The sequence below is a fragment of the Dinoponera quadriceps genome, unplaced genomic scaffold (genome assembly GCF_001313825.1).
Source record: "Dinoponera quadriceps isolate SergipeBrazil2010 unplaced genomic scaffold, ASM131382v1 scaffold1658, whole genome shotgun sequence".
In the NCBI taxonomy this organism is placed as follows: Eukaryota; Metazoa; Arthropoda; class Insecta; order Hymenoptera; family Formicidae; genus Dinoponera; species Dinoponera quadriceps.
Genome location: NW_014555920.1, coordinates 1703896 through 1726147, shown reverse-complemented (window position 1 = coordinate 1726147; position 22252 = coordinate 1703896). Strand labels below are relative to the sequence as shown.

The 22252-nt window shown below is 46.0% G+C and overlaps 3 protein-coding genes across 8 annotated transcripts in view; 1 reads left to right on the top strand and 2 right to left on the bottom strand.

The window, feature by feature from the left end:
- The first annotated feature begins 258 nt into the window (after positions 1-258).
- LOC106745790 (pre-mRNA-splicing factor Syf2) lies at positions 259-2016 on the top strand. Its single transcript, XM_014621721.1, has 4 exons — positions 259-451; positions 719-859; positions 1115-1410; positions 1490-2016. Exons 1-4 carry the CDS (start codon positions 356-358, stop codon positions 1653-1655), a joined length of 699 nt encoding a protein of 232 aa, XP_014477207.1. The 5' UTR covers positions 259-355; the 3' UTR covers positions 1656-2016.
- LOC106745789 (TGF-beta-activated kinase 1 and MAP3K7-binding protein 2) lies at positions 1675-18545 on the bottom strand. 5 transcript variants are annotated; one of them, XM_014621715.1, is made up of 10 exons: positions 18331-18545; positions 10328-10466; positions 8425-8896; positions 5956-6357; positions 4991-5215; positions 4406-4554; positions 3716-3809; positions 3300-3584; positions 2500-2556; positions 1675-2216 (listed from the first exon to the last, which is right to left on the bottom strand). In XM_014621715.1, the coding sequence occupies exons 2-10, from the start codon at positions 10433-10435 to the stop codon at positions 2191-2193; spliced, it is 1818 nt and encodes a 605-aa protein (XP_014477201.1). In that variant the 5' UTR covers positions 10436-10466; positions 18331-18545; the 3' UTR covers positions 1675-2190. The 5 variants fall into 5 exon arrangements, with proteins under 5 accessions (XP_014477201.1, XP_014477206.1, XP_014477202.1 ...); XM_014621720.1 differs by having other exon boundaries at positions 4415-4554; XM_014621716.1 differs by lacking the exon at positions 18331-18545 and adding an exon at positions 18041-18259.
- A 1887-nt stretch (positions 18546-20432) lies between these two features.
- Positions 20433-22252, bottom strand: part of LOC106745824 (chloride intracellular channel exc-4) — a 16305-nt gene continuing 14485 nt past the window's right edge. For both annotated transcript variants that reach the window (XM_014621777.1, XM_014621778.1), the window contains exon 4: positions 20433-22091. In XM_014621777.1, coding sequence (XP_014477263.1) covers positions 22011-22091 — 81 coding nt within the window. In that variant the 3' untranslated portion in view covers positions 20433-22010. The remainder of the gene's footprint in view (positions 22092-22252) is intronic.

Here is a 22252-nt window from a genome sequence, read left to right as displayed (position 1 = left end):
AACTTCAAGCTTTAAAATGCTTCGCGAAGCGTCTTGCTATCGTCATTTTTGTCGAAGTTACAGCCTGTTGAATTTTACCTTTATATTAATATACTGGGGAAGATCGCCTGACCATTCGTGGAGTCATACTACTTGAGAAATGAACAACGGCTAACCCCACTGTTGAACTGTGTCACGTTTCCGAATCCTCGGTAAGTACAGTAGCGCTTCGTAGCAGAGATTTTGGAACTAAAAGTCGGCAGATATAACGGGTCTATTAACCCGCACGTCAGATTCAGACTCTATATTTGGTTTTAAAGGTAACAAGTAGCACTTACGAGTTTGCTTGAAAAACATATTTTGTTTTGATTCAGAGATGGACGAAACCATATCGAGTGCATCGTCCGCAGATTCCGCTACAGCAAAACAGGCGGAAAGAATGAAAAGACTCAAGGATCTCCACATTAAAAGGGTAAATTTGCGAATCAATCAAAGCTAACCTCTCCGAGACATTTCACAAATCTTGGAATTTGTTTTCGAACTTATGAATAACCCGTGGTTTTGTTAGTTTTATTACTCAATTAGAAAAAAATGTAAGCTCCTGTATATGTAATGTTCTTTATTCTTTTGTTTAAGAATGACGTTGATTTAGTTTCAAGTGTTTGTATCGCTGGGAATTTAACTATTATTTTACCCAAATTTATTGTTATGACTAACTTATAGCGTGTTGTTTCGACAGAACCAAGCGAGAGTGGAGAATCATAAGGAAGTCGTAGAGGAGGATAAGAGGAACAAGCTACCTGCCAATTGGGAGTCTCGTAAGAGAAAGGCTGAATGGATAATACAGGACGAAGCTGCTCGGAAAGAAGCTGAGGCTAAGGTATTATTGTTACCTATGTAATCTTGATATTTTTGCATATATATATATATAATTATGGTTTTGAAAGCTGCTTTTTTTTATTTTTTCTTAGGAAAAACCGAAAAAATTAGTGGAAAAATAGAAAAAAAGTCCAGATTCTTTCTTATTTTTTTTATTCATCTGTAAAAAAGAACCAAAAATAAAACTGGATTTTTCCAAGCTTTTAAAACTAACAAATTATTGCATTTTATACATTTTGTGTTGTGTACTCAACAGGGAGAAGATTATGAACGGAACAAATTATTACAAATAGCTGCCACAGAAGCGGAACAAATAGCGAGGAAGAAGCGAAGCAAACAGAATCCAGACCCAGGCTTCTCCGATTACGAACAAGCGGCGATACGTTCGTACAACAGGCTGGTGAAGAATATTAAGCCGAATATGGAGGCGTACGAGGAGTCCAAGGAAAAATTGGGACCTGCTTTCTACGGGGATCGCAACACCATACTGCACGGTTTACACGAGGACAGGAAAGAGGCGGTCGACAAGATGGTCACCAACTTGGAGAAACAGTGAGCTATTCTAACGACTTGGCAGCCGAAATTGCACCATCTTTTATAAACTTACATTCCTTCTGTCTTCTTTTCGCAGGATCGCAAAGAGAGAAAAGTACAGCAGGCGTAGGATGCACAACGACGACGCGGACATCGATTACATCAACGAACGTAACGCCAAGTTCAACCAGAAACTGGAGAGATTCTATGGCGAGTACACGCGCGAGACTAAGTTGAATCTTGAGAGGGGTACGGCCATATAACGGGATAACGTCGTTGCAATTATTACAAATACTTTGTATTTTAAGTATTGTGCGATAATTTTGTACAAATAGGAGTCTAAGGAGATAAGTACCGTTGTATTTTTATGTTCGAGAGAGAGAAAGAGATGTGTACCTTCTGTGCACGTTGCGAATGTCACTTTACGATACGCGTGCGAACCACGCGAGGAACTATATGTATACAGATTTTTTTTAAGACGAGAAATATATATGTGTATATATATATATAATTGTCAGAACAATTCCGATTAGTCAAAGTGTGAATGTGTAGATGGAGACTTTGCTCTCTGTATGGTCGCTAAATAACGACTCTAACAACGCGACACGTACGCTCAGTTGCAAATAAAAAAATTAAAATAAATAATTATATTAACCATACCGTTCTATTACAGTCGCTTAGTCTCTATATATATATATATATATATATATATATATATATGTACAATTTGTTTATTTAATTTAAATAACGTATGTACACACACACGGTTCTCTCTTTGAGTTTCTAATTCAGCTCACATCATACCACCCAGCTGTGCACGGTATCTGAAAAGAGCAAAGCGCCGCGATTATTTCCAGCGAAAGTGCTGTAATCATTCACGTTCGCTGAGAAAAGGACTTGAAAATTTTTCCATGAAATAAAATTTGTATTCACAGCAAGTAAACTAATAGGAAAATTTAGATATGTTCCGTCATCGCGGTTAAATCTTTTTCGAACTGATATCGAAGAAAATGCCCTGGATTTATTTCACAAAATTTCCGTTTTTTTGGTCTCAGCGTTCGCGAAGACACAGTAACGCGCTCGATCGCGGCCGAGGAATATACTCACGCCTTGGCGAGAAATTGTGATGATGCGTGACCCGTATGTGAATATCCTGCGTCTCCCCTGCAAAATTGCAGAAAACGATGTTAGCGTTCCGCTTTTCGATCTTCCACGATATATATACACATCATTCCGTCTCAACTCGTCTCAAGCGAGTGAAAGTATGAAATGCATGTATTTCTTACCTCGAGTTTTATAGCCGGGACAATCATTGTCGCTAGAAAAACTAATTACGCCACAACGACTTAGGAGTTAACGCATTGGAGGTGTGCATAATGGGGGAATTCGTGCGCGAGTGAGGGGATCACGTTAAATTCATCATGCGACGTTAAGGTCAGCGAACACACACACACACACATGTGTCTTCAATAAGTGAGAGAGCGAAGGCGCAGGTTCTCCTGTATTACGCTCTCCTTTATTATGCTAAAAGGATAATCAATCAACCGTCGTTAGGTACAATTCTTGTAACTCTGCTATAACAATACATGTACACACACACGCATACACTATCTTTTTCTCTCCCCCTCTCACTCGGTCTCTTAAAACTACAGGTGGTTTCAAATATCACTTTCACTCAAGCATTTTTCATCGCACACTCGATCAATGCGATTATTCGCATCCGTACGGTCGAACATTCACGCGGGACACATCGCAAAACGGACGGCATGCTGTTAGGCGACAACGGGGTTACTCTTCCGACAGAAAGGGCAGACAAAGTTCCCGATTCGCATTCGCGTTAGCGGCCGCCAACGGCGTGCTCGGCGTGACTTTCGCCCTCGGCAGCGGCGCCACGCGTCGCTGCATACCTGCGCTGCCGTTGTCCAACAGCCTCGGCATTTCGCACTCCTCGCAGTTGCTCATCAGCGGGTGGTTGTCGAAGGTGCACATGTTGCAGACCCACGACGGCCCGTCCCGCTCCTCCCGGTCGTTGTCGTGCTGCCCGATCGTCGCCGAGCGGCCTTCCGGCAGCCAGGCTGGCGGCCGGTTCGGCAACGGCGGCGGCGGATTCGAACTCGCCAGTAGTCTCGTCGGCAACGGCTGGCCGGTATAAATGCCTTGGTAGAACTCCTCGTTGGTCTCGCCCAATGGTACTGCAAGTGTTGTATACACATGCATGCGTATGTATGGTCGTCACAAGCACTGGCTATACAGCCGTTCGTTGGAAAGCCGCGAGGGCGACTTTCCTCTTTTTTAACAGCGCGATAGAATTGATTGGACGTACCTCGTGTGTCGGACCATTGATCCACCTCATCGGCGAGTCGGTCGCACTCGATCTGCAGCTGGTATATCTCGCTCTTCAGCTTTCTTTTTAGCTCCTGAAAAAGGTCGGTGCGTTAAGATACGTTATTCTGGTGAGACGCGTCGAGACGCCTTAAGGTATTCATCCGCCTTATCTATCACTCAAAGACGCCTTTGAGGTAATCGTAGTCCGAGTTGGTCGTCGGTGACTTTTGGCAGACTCCGATCAAGCTAAGAGTTTCAAGAGGTGTGTGGAAATCGTATAAAAGGCTGTCTACAATAGCCGTAAAGTATGCAGGCGTAAATAGTAAGATAATTGACCAATTGGATTCTCAAGACCGTCTATAAAAGCAGTAAGTTAATTAATTAATAACCGATCAGCTACAGTCGGTTATTCTTAGACTGCAAGAATCCAATTGGTCATATTAGCTTATCGCTTACGTCTTATTGCACACTTATCGCATACTTCACGGCTATTATGGCCGGTCTTCTACAGTCCACGAATAATCGACTGTGATTGATCAATTAGCTTACACGTCTTATTGTACACTTTACGACTAGACGGTTATAGACGGTTCTAGGACATTCTACTATTTTCAGATGCCTTGAAGACGTCAGTTAGAAATTTATACCATGCACGACGTGAAAGGAAAGAAGAGATAACGTAGATTACTTGAGATACCGAAGGGTCCTGCGGTCTGGCGAGCGCCTGCAGCTCCTTCCTCATCACTTCCAGTCGTCCCTTCTCGTTCCTCAACTCCTTGGCAAGCTTCTCCTTCCTGATCAGTTGCGCCTCGACCAATGCCCTTTGGTGTTCCGCCACTGAAAGATCAAGAGGACGATTTTAATGAACGCATATATGAGTGAGTGAGCGAGCGAGTGTATGAAAGAGAGAGAGAGAGAGAGAGAGAGAGAAGGCGGAACAGGAGGAGCACGGTGCGTCGATTGTTTAACGTCGACGACGACGTCCAGGAAACGCGTCAGTAGCCGCTCTCCCCCCGATGAGCAAAAAAACCGCGGATCAGGTGGTCCACGTAGTTGTAACCGCGGGTGCGGCTATATATAGACCGGAGCGTGGGGTCAGGAATGCGTAAATATCGTTCTCTCGGCGTTGGCCGGGCGTGGGCGAAGCGTACCGTGCGACCGAATGACTTCCAGGTAAATATACGCGCGCGGGCGGATTTCGGGAACGTTAACGCGGGGCCGCCGCCGCGGCTACGTCGGAAGAGGACGTTCACGGGGACGACGGCGACGCTACCTTGGCTCGATGGCGATAATCTCTGATCGGAGGCGGTCTGCGTGTGCTTCTCCGCGGAGCTGGAGGGAGGCTGCTGTAGGGAGGATGCGCCGCTCATCGCGGAAGGCGTCGTCGGGAGACTGCAGGTCTGGACGATATTCGTTGTCGACGGCCCGGAGGGCGTAGTCGGCGCGCTCATCGTCGTCGTCGGCCTCGGCAGCTGACTCGGGGGTCCCGCCGGCAGCCCTGAAAACGCGACACACGCGCGAATGTACTCCGAGGAGCGGCCCTCCACCATCGACTCGGGGCGTGTTTAATCTTATCGCTGTTTAAATGTTATCTGTCCTACACACACACACACACACGTTTAGTTGCTCATTGAGAGCGAACAGAAATATCATATTTTCTCTTCTGCGCGAAATATCCCGTCGGCAAACACTGGTTAACACATAACATCGGTGTCGTCGAATTTCACGCACGACATTACAAAGACGATACAACGTGTCGTGCAACAATTATATCGTTGGATGGAGAATTATAACATCGATGTTACGTTGCTGTTTACGGTGATGTTTAAGTCCAAATTTTGTTTATCTCAGCACATACGTGGCTTTCCCATTAAATATAAATGTCTCTTCTCTTCCCCAAAGTTCAGAGAAGAATAGATTATAATTTAATTTATTCCAAGATCATTGCACAACGTTTGATTGATCTCTCTCCTCTGAAATTCTCACCTTGGCAAATACAATCTCCGAGATAACTGGGAAAAGTAGACACGGAAAGTATGGATATCCGGACGTTCTAATGTATTTTCATACCTATTTCGAACAAACATTCGGAGTTTGTGTCGCGAAATGCACACGAAGTTTATACATTCTCTTCTCTCCGAGTTCCCCTTGACGAATATATTCTCCGAGATAATTAAACTGCGCAAACGCGGCAAATCGAGAAGCTTAGACCAACAGTGGATGAAAAAACAAACGTACCAGGCGGCCGCTGCGGACTCATCTGAGTCGGCGGTATCAGACTGTTGGGTCTGATCGGGTCGGTGGATCGATTCGGGACTATGGGTGGCCTGATCCTCGCGGCCGCCACGCTGCCGACGTTCCCGGGACCGATGCTGATCTGCAGGCGGCTCTGGAAGCCGCGCGGATCCAAGGACGAGGTCGAGTAAGTCAGGCTCGATCCTTCCGACCTAATATCGATCGGTGCTTGCGGCTCGGAGGAGGGCGGCCTGAGGGTCAAACTGACCGACGTATAGCTTCGGGTGTGATCGATCTGCGCGCCGGTTTTCCCGATGGCTAACAGAGGTTCGGCGTAATGAGGCCGTGGCACGACGACGAGGTCGCTTCGTTTACAGGCACCGATCGTCGGTACCGTTCGAAAATCTGTCGACGTGAAATTGCGAATGAGCATCTCTCTCTTTCTTTCTCTATCTATCTTTTTATTTTTTCTTTTTAATTATTAAAAAAATATGTATTCCTTCCACTACTACTCCACTTCTACGCGTGGTCGGTTTTAGAGCCGATGGCTAAAATCAAAAGAAGTCGACGGTATGTTTGTGGTTCTGCCGGGATCAACGGTGTATCGAACTTGCGAACCTTGACTGGTCCGAGTGACTTTTGGATGATCATGAGCGTATGAGAGCATACCTTATGACAGCTAATGAGAATGAGATCTCTAACAACGTCCGCAGTCTACAGGGACACGTCGCAAGAGAGAAACGATTTTCTGCCTTCTTGAGAAGAGCGCGCGTTCTGTGTTGCCCAACAAACCGCTTCTGTCTGATTATTCACGATACCCGTACGATGCATTAGTCTTGTCTCCTCGTCTCTGAGATTACCACGAGCGAGGTATCCGCGATTCCTTTTGATTCGACACCATCTCGGTCCACGTCGCATTTTTTTACACTCAATATTAGCGCTCGATCATCGTGACTTATATTTACGCACAAAAAGTGCGTAATAAGTCGAATATGTATATATATATATATATATATAATTATATAATATATATAGTATATGTATATACATATAATTCGCTACTTGAACAAGTTGGGGGAGTTTCCACTGATTAAAAATTTTCCTACATGAGAAAAAATCTCATCATATCTTCAATTTCTGCACTGAGAGAAGAATTTGGTAACAAGTACCAAAATTTGGTTAATATATATCGACCAAATGTTTGATTACTGCAAATTGTACTATATAGGATGTCCTAGCATAAAGAGAACACCCAAGTATCTCTTTGGTTTTTAAGGATATGAGAAATGTGTTTAGAGCACAATTTGAACTGTCCGAAAGAGGAATACGGTGGAAAGAGAATTTCTTTTATGGTTATTTCTTTCCGATTGATTTTGAAGTCCCCTTATTTTAAACTCCCCAGATATTAAGTGTTCTCCTTATGCTGGGACACCCTGTATAATATACTATATATAGTTATTATTAGTTATATTATAGTTATTATTATTAGGATTACATTATTTAGTTGCAAGAATCAAACATTTGCTCGGCATATATTAACCAAATTTTGGTACTTGTTGTCAAATCTTTCTTTCAGTGTACGACTCGAAAGAATCATCATACACTGAGAAAAAGAAATTGAAATTTTGTGAAGTAAATATTTCTTGTGATATTTTCTTCGATGTTTATTGGTTAGAAAAAAACATTTGATCGTGATGACGGGATATATATAATATATATCTTTGTGAAGTGTATACCTAAATTTTCTTATTAATCGGTTTATTCGCTTAGGAATCAAGCTTTATCTCGCCGTATTTAAATAAACGTTTATTCCTGTGAAATAAACCTCATATTTCACAAATAAACTCTTAATAACTCTTTTTTTCTCAGCGTACGCGCTTTCTTCGACCGCGACAACGAACTTGTCCGTGAAAGCCCGTGTCAGACTAGATATTGGAGATCGAGGATTGCGGACCCAAGACCTTGACCAATCGGGATCAAGCGAGCCAAGAATCGAAATTACACCGAGAGAACAAGCTGGCTGATTTAACTAAAATTTGTCAGCTAAAATTTGTCGTTTCTACACTGGCCACATTTCTTTATTTCTAACAAAAAAATAATAGCAATATTATAAATTACAAATTATTAAGTTAACTTTCTGATAAGTTAGAAAAATAAAGGGGAGAATTTTAAGCATGTAAGATTATTAACATTAACATCACAGTAGCGCTTACTTAAATAGCTTTCCCGACTCTACCATGAATTCACTACGCAATTCCAGTCGCAGATGCCAGATGCCAAACGCTAGAAATACACAATATTTACAATATTACAACATTAACAACGTAACAACTACCAAATGTTCGGTATGCGCAAATGCCAGATATTTCTCTCTCTCCCTCTCTTTCTCTCTCTCTCTCTCTCTCAGTGCAATCGGCTCGTGGAGCTCCAATTTCCAATCCCCGAGACGTCTGGAGTCCCACACGGGCTTACCGCGATTGCCCGCGGGGCTGCAGGCGACGTTGACGTTGAGCTCGAAGCCGGGGGTAGCGTTGCCGTTGGCGTTGCCGGCGCTATTGACGGTGCAGTCGTCGAAGAAGCCGCGCGACGTGCAGGCGGCAGGCGCGGACGTCGGGGTGGCGCTCGCCGATGCCGGCGTCGCGCCGGAGGCGCGGCTGCAGCTGGCAAGTGGGCACCGGCGCGTCATGCCGATGTCCAAGGACGCCGGCCGATGGGGACGTCCGACGACGTTGTTGCCGCGCTGCACTTGGTTCATCGCGCAGCAACGCTGATGGGACGCGCGTTGCTGCTCCGTCGGCGCTCCTCCCGCTGCTGCTGCTTGCTGAGGTTGCAGTGGCTGCTGTATCCCGGCGCAAGGGGGCGGCGGTGGGAAGGCGCCCGGTGACGGACGGGACTCCTGGGTGGCCCGCAGGCTTCTCGCGCATGTCTCCCGGTCGTGACTGTTCTGCAACGCACACGTACCTTGGGTCAGCTCCACTTCTGCGCTCCGAACTTTCCGACGATTCCCCGGAGGACGACGTGGCGTGAAGTGAGAGAAGGCAGTCTCTCTCTCTCTCTCTCCCTCTCTCTCTCTCTCTCTCTCCTATTCGCGCGAGAGACTCTTCCCCGAGATTTTCTCGTCTTGGTCCTTTTTACCGGGCGTGCTAAAGTGCGTGCGATCTCAATCGTGTTCGCCACGCTCGCGAGTATGTGCATGTGCCGGGTACAGGGTCCGATGTACGCGGTGTGTCCCGAAACCACGCCGGCTCCTCTCTTCCTCTTCGCCGACCCATGACGGCGAGGGCGGGATCCTCCGTTGGTTTCGGGACGTCGCGTGTGCTTCGAGAACGTACACACACACAGGTTCCACGCTCGTGCAGGTGGTTTCAGCGATGCATGATACACAGTCGAGGGAGAAGGAAGATGCGGAGGAGGGGGGGGCAGCGTTCTTTAAGTTTCTCGGGGTGAAACCTCGAGGGGGACGAGTGAAGGCTCGATCAGGCGATAAGGAAATTAATATGCGAAATTGTGATCCCTACATCAAGTCTACTTGGTTCTACATTAAGTCTTCAAGTGGAGAAAACGGAAATATCTTGCCGTTTATAACACGAAAGGAGGTGCAATACGAGACCTTCGAAGACTGAATGTAGAACTAAATAGACTTAACGCAGAAACTGAAATTTCGGCTCGGGATATTAAAAGATACTGAAAGATCTATTATAAGATAATGAAGTGGAAATCCTGCTACTCGGAATCGCGAGAGTGAATATTTCACTCCGAGCTTCGAATAAATGTTCACTACATACGAGTGAATATTTTACTCGTCGCTTTAGAGCGAAGATATTCACTCGACGATCTCGCTCAGTAGAGAATTCACTCTGCATAAGTGAAGAATCACTCCAATTCGTCGTGACAGTGAGTCGATTATTTACTTACTCTTTACCTTGTTACTTACTCGGCCGATCACTGCTTTTATCGAGTGGAATTTCACCCCAAGAAATCTAGAGAATACTATGCGATGAAAGTATGGTTGGGCACGCACTTAACTATGGCCGTTGTTGATCTCTTGGTATTTAAATGCTTACTTTCAATATTCGCATTTAAAGGCCAAGACAATAAGAATGTCCAGAATAGGTACGTGTCCATTGGTGCTTCCACCTTAACAGACGGTAGTACATTTACATGTTACCAAATGAACGTTCGTAAACGACGTTAGGCGGATCGGGAGGACACAGTTAGTCGTTAAATCGGCCGGCGATCCGGGGGGAATCGATGATGAAGTTAGCGAGCGAGTCTCCCGCGTAATCGTGCCGCGGGATCTGCGAGAGGGGGAGTGGGGGGGGGAGGAACGTGGGGATAGGGCCACACTCCTGATGGACCAAGGCCACCTGTATACCTGGGCGATGCACTGGGAGACGACGTGATCAGGGAGCGCGGGGAACTGCTGCTTCAGCTCGTGGAACAGCTGCATGATAGTGATGTTAGAGCAGTGGCACTCCCCCATCGTGGGCCCCCATCCTCCTGGCAGGGCCTACCTGCGGGTGCCGTATAAGTACACTGTCGTTGCACTCTCGGCGAGCGCGTCCTCGGTCGTCGGTCGATCGGTCGGAATCGGTCGGTAGGGGGTCGGAGTTTCGATTCGCGCTATTAACGGCCGTCGACGCGGCTCTTCGCGGGGTCTTTTGTAACGATGGCCATCGGCGTCGCGGCTCGCGATAATGAGACGACGAGCCAAGAGCGCTCGTAATAACGCGAACACAGACGCGCACACTAACCGCGATCCGGAAGTTTTCCCAGAAACCTGGCGATTTTGTAATTCATTGGATAAGCGACTTGGGCCGCGTCCAGAGACCGCGAACGCTTCTCTCCGTCGGTCGGCGAGATCTTCCTCCTCCTCCTCCTCCTCCTCGGAGAGAGGGAGAAAAGGCGGATGAGAAGAGTGCGAAGATGCGACGATCGGCGATGACTGCCCCCGAGCGCGACGCGTGCGACAATGAAGGGAGACAGAGAAGAAGAAAGAGAGAGAGAAAGAAAAAAACGAGAGAGACCGTGGAACCTGGCGACCGGAAAACGCGTCAAGGGTGTACACGTGTGCGTCGAGAGTGACTCCCTCGCGCTCACGCGCCCCTCTCAGGAGTCCGACAGGTGCGACACGTTACTCTTGGAACTCGGATTTCCCTTCGCCCCTGCGTCGCAGGGAAGAACCTTTCTCTCTTTCTCTCTCTCTCTCTCTCTGTGGCATATCTTCTCGTATTTATAAACCCGGCCGGCCGACCCGTTTTTCAAGAGTAAAACGCGCAGGTCGAAGTGAGTTATCCCCTCGTTCCTTCTACACGGTGATCGCCGAGAAGTTCCTGGTCTTTTCTCCGTGCGTCAAGCTGTCGTGCTTTTCCGCGTAAAAATCAATAAAAGTACAATCGACACCATCGCCGATCTGACAAATACACAGACCGGCACACGGGAAAAAAGTTTGATTGCATTTGCAGTGAACGAACCAAACGCGTTTTGGCTGGAGGAAATGGAATTTATGGCTATGAGAAGAATAACATTGAGTGAGTGCAAAAATTCGTGTCCAATGAAAACATACGAGTCTTTCACTCAAATAACCATTAAATATGTCATTCGCCCATAGATGTGCAATACGTATACATAACAATCAATGACGCTATACAACTTTCCCAATGACATCTATTGGAATCGGGCACGAATTTTTGCACTCACCCGTTACATGAATGCAGATATGTGATAGAAAACTTTTAACGGCCCTCAACTTAATAAATATTAAGACTGTCATGGCCGGTCTGTGTGCAACAGCGAGAAATCTGAATTTCAGAATCGGAATGGAAATATCCCTTGTTTACGATCGCACGATTACGTGTTACACACAACTAAGAAGCAACAACTGAGCGCACGTTGAGAAGGAATCCAGAGTGCACGTGCGCTTGCGCGCGCGATGTCACGTCATCGTGGATTTTTCTCGTCGAAAACTGCCAAAATCCGCGCAGGCCAATTTGAAGGTCCGATCTATTTCCCACGCGGTCGATCGCTCCACGACACCCGTTACATCGTGGAATTGGCAGCTACGTAGGAATACGGTGGACACCTGTGCGGCGTGCCACGTAAGAGTGCCACATAATTAGCCGGCACTGAGGAACGTGCCACGCGCTCACTCCCGCCAATAGTCGTGATGAAATTTTGCTAGATAAATTTAATTGCGAAAAAAGACGCCCGGCTATGTGTATGTGTGTGTGTGTGTATATGCGCGCCGGTATGCGTGGAAAACGCTCGTTAATGATCGTTGCTTGGAACCAGTTTCCAATGAGATACGCAGACTTGAATTTGTATGAGTTTTTCAGTTGAATCATACGATGGCCGACATTACATTTGCAATCGCGACGCGACTGGAAAACTCAGATCCGAGTGATCTCACGTGACACAGTTTCCACACGTAACGACTATTAATACGCGTCTATTATCCCCAGATAATAAATCTATCACATGATTAACCTAAGATAAAAATATACATAAAAATACACTCCTGAGTATGAAAAAACGTTGCGTAAAAAACAGAAGAGACAAAACAACACAGCAAAATGCAACACAGCATCGGGTAAAAATATTGCAAAATAACAAATAAATTAGGCTCTAAAAATACTGAAAAATCGGCATGAATGATATCTGATGAAAGAAAAAGAAAAATGGAAAAAATGTACTTTTTTTTCTATCGTAGACTACCGTCGACTTCCTTTGTCATTTAACGCGGCACGCTCGCTTGGGACGAACGTGCGTTTAACCGCTGTCGCGAGTTCGCGATTGGCAAACGGCGCGTACGACACGCCAATTCGATCGGAAAAGGCTCCCCGGAGGGGTGGAAAAAGTCTCGTCGCCGCGTGGAATTCGTACTTGGCGCGCGGCCACCGCGGCGGAAAATAAAGTGCTAGTGGGAATTAATAATCCTTTTCTCTCTCTCTCTCTCTCCGCCGTTTCCTTTTCTTCCGTCTCCTCGCACCTGGCGAGACGGCGGGTCAGGTTGAGTGACGCGTCAATCGGAGGGAGAAAAGTGTGTCCGCTCTGGCGCGTTCGTCTCGCCTACGCAATGTCGATCGCGTCTTCTCCGTGTCCGTGCCCATCGATCAATCTCTCTAACAAATCTAACAAAGCTATCTACTTATTTATCTATCCACTTATCTGTCGATTCTCGACTCGATAAGTTGCGATTACGTATACCGAGGGAAAAATATAGTTATTATCGAGGACGACAATATCCTTTTTTTAACCACAAAAATTCAAGAAAACCATCTTTTTAGTAAGTTACTATAGGATCGATGACAATAACCTTACGCGCATGTTGCAACTGGTATTCTTATGTGGTTAAAATAAAAAAGAAGGATATTGTCCCCGAAAATAGTTGTATTTCTCTCTCAGCGTAGCTGAGTGTGTCCGTCTAAAAAAAGCCCCGCGAATTTCTCGCAGACGTTCAGACGACGAGGTTCTCGCTCTTGGATGCACGGTGTATTTACCTGGCAGATACATTTTATTTACGCGTTTAAGTGAGAGTAAGTGGGACATGCTTCACGACGTGAGCTTCTACACGAGGCAATATTCTCATTCCTTACGTCTTTCGGCCCGTCCATCATTACACCGGACCGGCACTTCACTACACCGTTTCTGTTCTTTCTGTGACGGTCTTTGGCAAGTAACTCCGCTCTCCTCCTCGGGATTTTCGAAAACAAGTCTATACTTAAATGAGCGAAATGCAAATAAATGCGAGTGGGCAGCCGGCAGCGCTCTCGAAGATGGTGGCCGCGCGAATTCGTTCCGGCTCCCCGATTTCGCGATTCTCGCGCGATCGGCCGAACCGCTCGTGCTAAAAGTGCTTCTCCTTTCCCTCTTCTCTTTTTTTCTCAACGATGGTATCGACGCAATTGAGCGGATGCGGGTGTCCTGCGACGAACTCGTTCGACTGATTAGATTGCGGGAAATGCGGCGAAGCAGTGAACACATCGCGACGATAAGTCGAGGGAAACTTGAACTTCTACTAATTTGAGAATAAATTTCAGTGGGATATTATCCGAGAGCGAATCATCAAAAGTCGAATCTTATTCCGTCAGGCTTTCCGAAGGAGACCTGAATTTCAATTTAATCGAAGAATTCGCGGGTAGGAAAGGAGCGCCGTGTTTCGACAGATAGAGAGAACCAATAAGAGAGCAAAATGTGCCGTTGATAAAGACAGTCGACAGAAAGAGAGAGAGAGAGAGAGAGAGAGAAAGAAACTCGACTTCTTGGACGCGAGATAGAGACACGATTCGCCGGCGAGCAGGGACGTTTCTATCGGCGACACGGGGACACGTTTTAAGAGGAGAACGAAAGGCGCCGTTCGTCGGGACAAGCGAAAAAGGAAAAGCGGAATTCCAGGCTGCCGAGAAGATATTTGTGTCATGAAATACCCAGGAGGGAGAGAGAGAGAGAGAGAGAGACACATACACGGACGCACGCACAAGCCGGAGCACGTCGCCGGGGCTGTTTTCGTCCGGGGCCCCGGTGTAAGAAACACGAGGAAAAGCGACGGATTCCGCGCGTTGGTATTTCCACACGCCTCGCACTCCCTTCTTCTTCCCTCCCTCCCCCCCGCCCCTCTTTTGTTTTCTTTTATTCCGCCGCGAAATTATTTTTACGCGCCGCGGAAATCCGCGGCTACTTCCAACGAGATCCGAGGCCGACTGAGGAGCCGTCGGAGGAGAGCGACCACGAGGAGTCCGACGGGGTTCCGCGAGCATCTCTCTTTTTCTTTCTTTCTTTCTTTCACACGCGCACACAGGTGAGCCACTCGCGCGATTTGCGCCTAATCTTCTCCCGCGAGGGAACGAAAGGCGGAGTGGAAAATCTCTCGGAATCGAATCCGAGGGTCGCGATTTCGCCTTGCACATCCTCGCCGCCGTCGAATTACATGACGAGGCGCGGCGCGTCTCTAAAATTACAAAGCGCGTAACGGCGCTATGCGGCGGCACCTGTTGCTTCGCATCGGCCTCGCCGGCTAATTGCACGCGATAAGCTCTCATTAGCAGCGACGCACGAACGTAATAAGCTGTGAGTAGCTACTGGCGAGAGATGGAGAGAGAGAGAGAGAGAGAGAGAGAGAACTGCGGTATTCAAAATCCATTCCAATGTAAACATGATATTACAGACGCGGTCAGTGCAGGGAAGTTTGCATATAATTTTGAAGGCTTGGAAAATAACCGATTCTTTTCCATTTCTTTCCGCGGATTTCTTCAGTTTCTTCAACCGAGGGTGAAAAAATTCGTTTAAAAAAATTCACGTGTTCGCTGGAAACCTGCCACGTTGATTTGTTTCTTTCCGCAAAGAAGATAAGAAACCGAAAAAGATCCCCGAAAAATTGGAAGAAAAATCCGTGTTTTTTCCCGAGAAAATTTATCTTCGGAAAATTACTGAGAAACACCAATTCCTCCATCCGATACTGATGTGTTGCGAAGCTCAGTGAAAACAGTAAACAAGCGTTGCAATCTTGTAGTTGAGAAAAATATAAAAAAAAGCAATTTTCCCCCAGTGAATAACGGATGCGTGCCAAAGAGTGCATTGAGGTGTAAAAGTGTCACGATCCTTCCGCCATTGACCGATATGTTCGTGAAGATCGTGTCACGCCCAAATCCGAGGGAAATCTTACGTAATTACTACTATTGTGATATCATTATTATTGTCCGTCTCGTTCGTCAAGACGGATCTCTCTCGGCGTCGCGACGCCACGCTCGCGTTCGACGTCTCATGGAGTGGAGGCCTGATGGCGGCTAATCCGCGTGGCGTGGAGTTTAACGTACGTCGGGGGCGTCAAGTCGACCACCAGACGAAAATAAGGAACCAAGAATAATAATTGACGAGGGACTCACCGTTAACGTTAAGCAGAGCCGCGATAAGTCGCGACCGCGCGGCAAAAATAAACACCCACCTATATATACTGAAAATAATATACTTTTTTCTCTCTCCTCTTCTCCATCTCTTTCTCTCTCTCTCTCTCTTTCTCTTTCACACATGGGAGAATCCGCAAACACCGCCGTCGCCGCCTACATACGGGGTGTCTCACGTTGGATCTCCTTAAAATTTGTCTCAATTAAAGTCTCGGAGCGAAAGATACGCGACTTTGGCCACTCTCACGATCACGATTCGCAATTCGCGCACCCCCTCGAGGAAGAATTACACGTACTAATGGGGACGCTTCCACCCGTCGCGAGAATTCACGCGTGACCCAGTGTCGAGTTATTCGCGCAGAGAAGTGCCGAGCGTGTTTGGTGATTAATCTATCGTCGATTGCGCAAATTTCGCTCACTCCCGCAGAGAAAGAACCATAAATATTTGCCGCTTCTACCGACGGGCGCATCGACGGCGAAAGCAAACGTACTCTTTTCCAAAGTGCGATAATCGCCCCGAGAATTCCCGTGTCCGATGGAATTCGCGTCTCATCCTTGATTGCGCTGTTATATTGCTTTGTACTTCCACTAAGGTTTCTTCCTCCTCTTTAACAATAAATTTGCTAATTGTGCAAAACTATTTGTTTCGAACGATTGACCGATTTGAAGAATTCTCAAAGGAGCGCCGGAATGCTCGCAGGAACGTCGGAATTCTGGCAGGAAAAAATTATTCTCAAGTCAAGAATATATATTCTCATGTATAAGAAAGAATATTATGATCTTAGATTTTTAGTCTTGATTTGATTGAATTATGACTTGTATTGATGTAAATATTACTTGAACTCAATTCAAAACAAAAATCTCCTAAGAAGTTTATAATATTCTTGCTTATGTATAAGAATATCTATTTATTTCTTTTTATTGATTTAAGACTAATTTTTTTGTGTACTGACGGTTCTTTTTTTATGACAGATCATCGAAAAAAGCGAAGATAATAAAGTTATGCCTAACTGTAAAGATATCATTTCAGGATTCTTCGTAAAAATCCTTATAAACTTATCGAACAACCTGATAGATTATCGGTATGTCAAAGAAATATTATATGGAAGAAAATTAGTATCAATTCGAAACTTATATTCTCATATGTAAGCGCAAGAATTTACAATTTTAGTTGAGGATAAAACTTGTTTACACACGAAGAAATTTTATATAGTTCCACGAAAAACATATTCTTGTTATTCAATTGCTATCCAATTTTTTCCTCTTAATTTATGAAAATTAATCTTGAATAATAAAATATATTTCTCGTCGAACTACATAAAACTTCTTCGTGTGTAAACAAGCTTTATTTTCATGCAAAATTATATCCCTGCTTACATGTGAATTTTTAATTTATACAAATTTTTTATCTCATGCAGCTTGTTTGCGTTTTCACCATATAGCTCGCGTTTTTACACGAACACGTAATAACTTACTCGCGTGCATGCAAATCACGGCTCTCTCTCTCTCTCTCTCTTTTCCTCTTTCCTTTTTCCTCGTCATTGGGGAATTTACAGTGGATTATCCAAACAAGATTGTCGTAAGTCACTTACGCAAGTATCGAAACCGACGCGAGTTCCGGGAACGTAAATTCGAACACTACAAACGGTAACACGAAAGAGACCCGGCAATTCGAATTTCTTATATTTTTCAATTATTTTGCGACCGGACAAAGTCAAATTTCAACATTTGAACTTCAATTTCGACATTCGAGAAAGCACAATTCAGCGTGGACGCTGACGAACACGATGTAGAGCGTCCAAGAGGAAGTCGAGGACTTCGGCGAGAAAACGAAAGAGCCTCGCGATTTGTAAAGGACAAAGATTCGAGAGAACGCATATTTATTATTATTATTATTATTTATCCCGTGTGGAATGCAGAAGCATACCAATAAAGACGGAGCGAACGGGCTGCAATCACATTTATCTCCAAGACGGACCTTGCAAATCCTCCTCTCGCCCCGTTCCTTCGTCCTCACCGAAGATCCCCGATCACAGTCGCCGAAATACCATTTGAGACCACATAATAACTTCGACAGACCCGTCCGTTCCCGCAGGCTCATCGAGGAGCAAGAAGGGGGAGGGCACGAAAAGCGCAATAGAGAGAGAGAGAGAGAGGCCCTACAATGCCCGAATTTCTAGAACACGCACGCATTGTTATTGCGGTGTATCCATCCAGTGCATTCCATCGCAGGTGTATTTTCGTGCCGCGTGGGGTGTCCGACGGATGCGAGTAAAAGTCAGAGTGCGCTCCGCCGCGCGCTCCCTCTTTCCCTCGCTCCTCACGGCGACGAAGAGTGCGAGTGACGAGACGACGGCGGCGGCGTCGTCGTCGTCGTCTTCATCTCTATCGATATGGACGACGACGGCCTGAGGAGCGCCGCTTTTAGACCCGAACTTTCGTCCCGGCGACGACCGAACAAGTAGACGTTTTGACTCACCGGACGGTAACCATCGGAAAAGTCCGACGAGCGGCTGCTACTGCTGTGCACCACCTCCTCCTCCTCTTCTTCTTCTTTCTCTTCCTCGTGCGTAGCAGAAGGAAGGGGCCAACGGCACTCCGGTCGCTCGCCGAGAGGATCCGCGCGCGCTTTGTCGTCCACCAGAGCGAATTCTCTCTCTTTCTCGCTCTCTCTATCTCGCGCGCGCGCGCCCTCGCTCACGCTCTCTGTCACACTCGCTCGTTCGCGTCTTCTCTGTCTTGTCTCTCGCTCGCTCGCTCGTTCGCTTTCTCTCTCTCTCTCTTTTTTTCGTCTTTCTTCCCTTCTCGTTTTCGGGTTTTCACCTGTCACCGTGCACGATCGCGACGCACGCGGCCGATCCGCGCACCAGCCTCTCCTCCGGCGCGTTCCTTCCTCTCTTATCTCCTTTCCTCGCTTCTCCCCGCGTTTTTTTTCACGTTATCGTGAAGGAGCAGGCTTGCGGAGACGACGAGCCGAGCAGCTACCGTCCGTCGGGGCTACTGATCAGCTGTGCACTGCGTACCGACCACCGCGCTACTCGCCACAGTTCCCGTGAGGCGCACCAGATCGACCGACGACGATGACGAGCGAGCCGCACGACGGGCGAGGTTTTCCCCGGGCGAGTGTCGCACGGATTTCTTTTTTCGAGAACGCCGCGCTACGATGGCGACGATCGAACGACGTCCACGGAAACTGGCGCGATCACGTAGTCAAGATGGCCGCCGCGCGCCGACAAGTGCCATCCTATTTATGAATGGAAGACGCGTCATAATAGTTCGCCACAGTCACGCGGCCGAGAGCGGCGCGGGGGTGGCGACGGCAGGAACGCGCGGGCTATTTTAAAGCGCGTACGAGAGACTCGGGCGCGCACTCTCTCCCTCCCTCTCTTTCTCTCTCATATGTATCTACGTGCGCCCGATCTCGTCCGGCGCGAGTCCTCCGGAAACTCGCGCAAAAATACCGACCGCCGCGGGGAAAATTAGATCGATCTAGTGGCGAGAAAGTGAGGGAACGCGAGTCGAGGCTGGAGAACCTCAGAGAAAAGCGGCGAGGTCGCGTCATTACAGATAAACGATACTTGCGATTATTTAACGCGTTTAAGACTTACCTTCGCTTGTGCCGTCAACACCAGAGTACTCGAGTACCCAGTTAATACCCCGAGTGTGCGGAGTATTTCCCAGAACTGAGGGTGATATCCGGGTACCCAAGTTAGCTGATTTTCTTATTACCCGGACACTAAAGATCACGTGAAATATTCGAGTATTGTGTAAAAATATACGAAAAGGCGCTAATTAAATATATGACATAACATATAATATCCAGTAAGCAAAAAATCATTAACGTAGCATTATTACAATGACATCTCATTAACCTGTAACGTTTTCAAATATATAGTTCTTAATATTGTATGCAACGTCATTGTTAACAGTATTTGGCCCAAACATGAAAAATAATATTTCCACACTACGATTTTAATATTCCGGAATATTATATTATCAAGTAACAAATTTGTAAATACACTAATAAAATATAAGTGTCAAAATATTTATAAAATTCACATAAAATCAATGTTTTAAACGATTGATTTAATGTTTCTTACAGACTGGGTTGTATATATTAATGTTATGCCTTGTGACGTAGCGTCTTTAACTTATCTGTTACAAAAGCTGGAAAACCTGGCTCTGTAAATTATATTCGGATCTTGCATCCTCTCCGTGTCGGGAGAGGAACGTAATTGTTACGCTCTTTTTATCAATAATTTTTAGTATTCGCTTAATACTCGAGAAAACCGATCAATCCGAGTACCCGGGTAGCTGACTACACAGGAATTATCCGGAAATACTCCAACCATATCCGTGAAGTTAGGCGATAGATGGGTACCCGAATACTCGGGAATAGGGACAATCCGCGCAATTAGCGTATTTAAAGTTACATATTGAGGAAATTCTTTGTTCTACATCTTACGGAGTGATCTTCATTTAATTTTCATCAATAGATAATTCAGATCACGTAGTACGGACAAAAGGAGTTGTTAGAGTCGAACATTTTCGCAGTGATGAATAACGAGGGTGTAACGAATGTTACTGTAAACACTGGTATATTGACATTTCTACGGGTATATAAACCAAAATAATAATATATAATATATAATAGTAATAATAATTATAATAGAATTACTAATACGGAATATCGAGTAGACACAGTTGCTCGTTTTTCGTTTTCTGCCTTTAGAGCACAGTGGATCGTGTATTAGTGGAAATAAGTGGTGTCGAGATGTTCTCCTTTTTTTTTTTAATTAAATGCTTCCAACTAGCCCGACTCGAGAGAGAGAGAGAGAGAGAGAGAGAGAGAGAGAGAGAGAGAGAAAGAGAGAGAAAAGAGAGAAACGTCATGGAGCATCGATCATTCGCGATATCCGTTTTTCGTTTCACCTCATTTATTAACTCAATATGTAAACGTGTTAACAATGAAACGAGAATAACAAAATGCGTCGTACTACGCTGCGGAATTCAGAAGAAACGTACGCACTCTGAATCGCGTGTTTCGCAATGGACGCCTCTCCTTTTTTTTTCTACGTATATCGAGAAAAAAATGCACCGGACGCACGATAACGCGTAAAACCCCTAAAAAGTCGTGTTAAAGAGAAGACCTGTTTACGATTCCGCGAACACCGTACCTCTAAATTCGTTAATACGAATGACTCAGTCATGTTTAAGTATCTTGGTTCTCATCAACTTGCGTGACACGAAGGAGCGGTGGCGATGAAAAAGAAGTCTAAAAGTACAAGATGACATTTATGCTCGCAACTTGGAAACAGCAACGAAACGCGTCTCGTACTTACTTCGTAGTCTAATTCAGTTCACTTACGTTTTTTATCCTACATGATAACAGTTACGCCGCTATGCGAAAGAATCAATTTTATCAAAGACCCCAAAATCATTAAACAATGGCACCAATTCGGTTTTTCCGCTCGACGCATACGTTTCTTTTGCATTCGTCGTGTTGGTTCCCGCGGTTCGTTTCGCCGGAACGGCGAGAAACCATCGCTTCCTCCGTTATAAACTCAATCGTTAAATCAACAGTAGCAAATTGAAATCTTACTAATACTACTCAGGTCAAAACTACGTACACCTGTCGTACGTAATGGAAAAGTACAGCAACGAAGAGAGGAAGGAGACCGAATACTTTAAGAATCACTTGTAAGATTTGTCGAAAGCCTTAAATGCACTTGTATATGTTTTCGCGTCGCTTGCGGTAAAAAAGCTAATTCGTTCACATGTGACTTGAATCCTCGCAAAGGTATAGAAAGAGAGGGGAGGAAGAGGAAAAGATACACAGAGAGAGAGAGGAGAGAGAGAGAGAGAAGAAAGACTCGATGACAATTCTAACAATGATTAGTAGAAAATATGTACCGATCAATGACGCGGCGACGACCACGAGAGCTCGGCAGCTGGGAAAGACGGGAGGAGTCCCAACGGATTCTATCGGTCGTTTTCGTTGCTGCTGGTTATTAAATTACAAAAAAGGCGTGCCGTTGAAACTCCGCTTCAGAGGCGTCGACTCGTCGTCGTCTCGCTAGGCCGGCCGATCTCAATGTCTAATCGAAGTCACGCGATCGCAGACCCGACTTTGAAGGAGGGTCCGCGCGCACGGTGTGTCTAATCGTCGTTGACCTCGATCGGGATACTCGTGGTGAAGGTCGGCGTCTCCAGTTCCTCGTGCTTCTTCATCTTCATACTCTGCGAAACGTTTATGGAAAGCTCACTATTATAATTACACACACGTCGACGTGGGGAGAAGTCACTGGTTTATCGCGTTCAAACAGTTGCGTCACCGACGGAGAGGCAGAAAGCGAGAAAGTAAGAAGGGGGGGGGGAGAGACACACGTGTGCGTAAATTA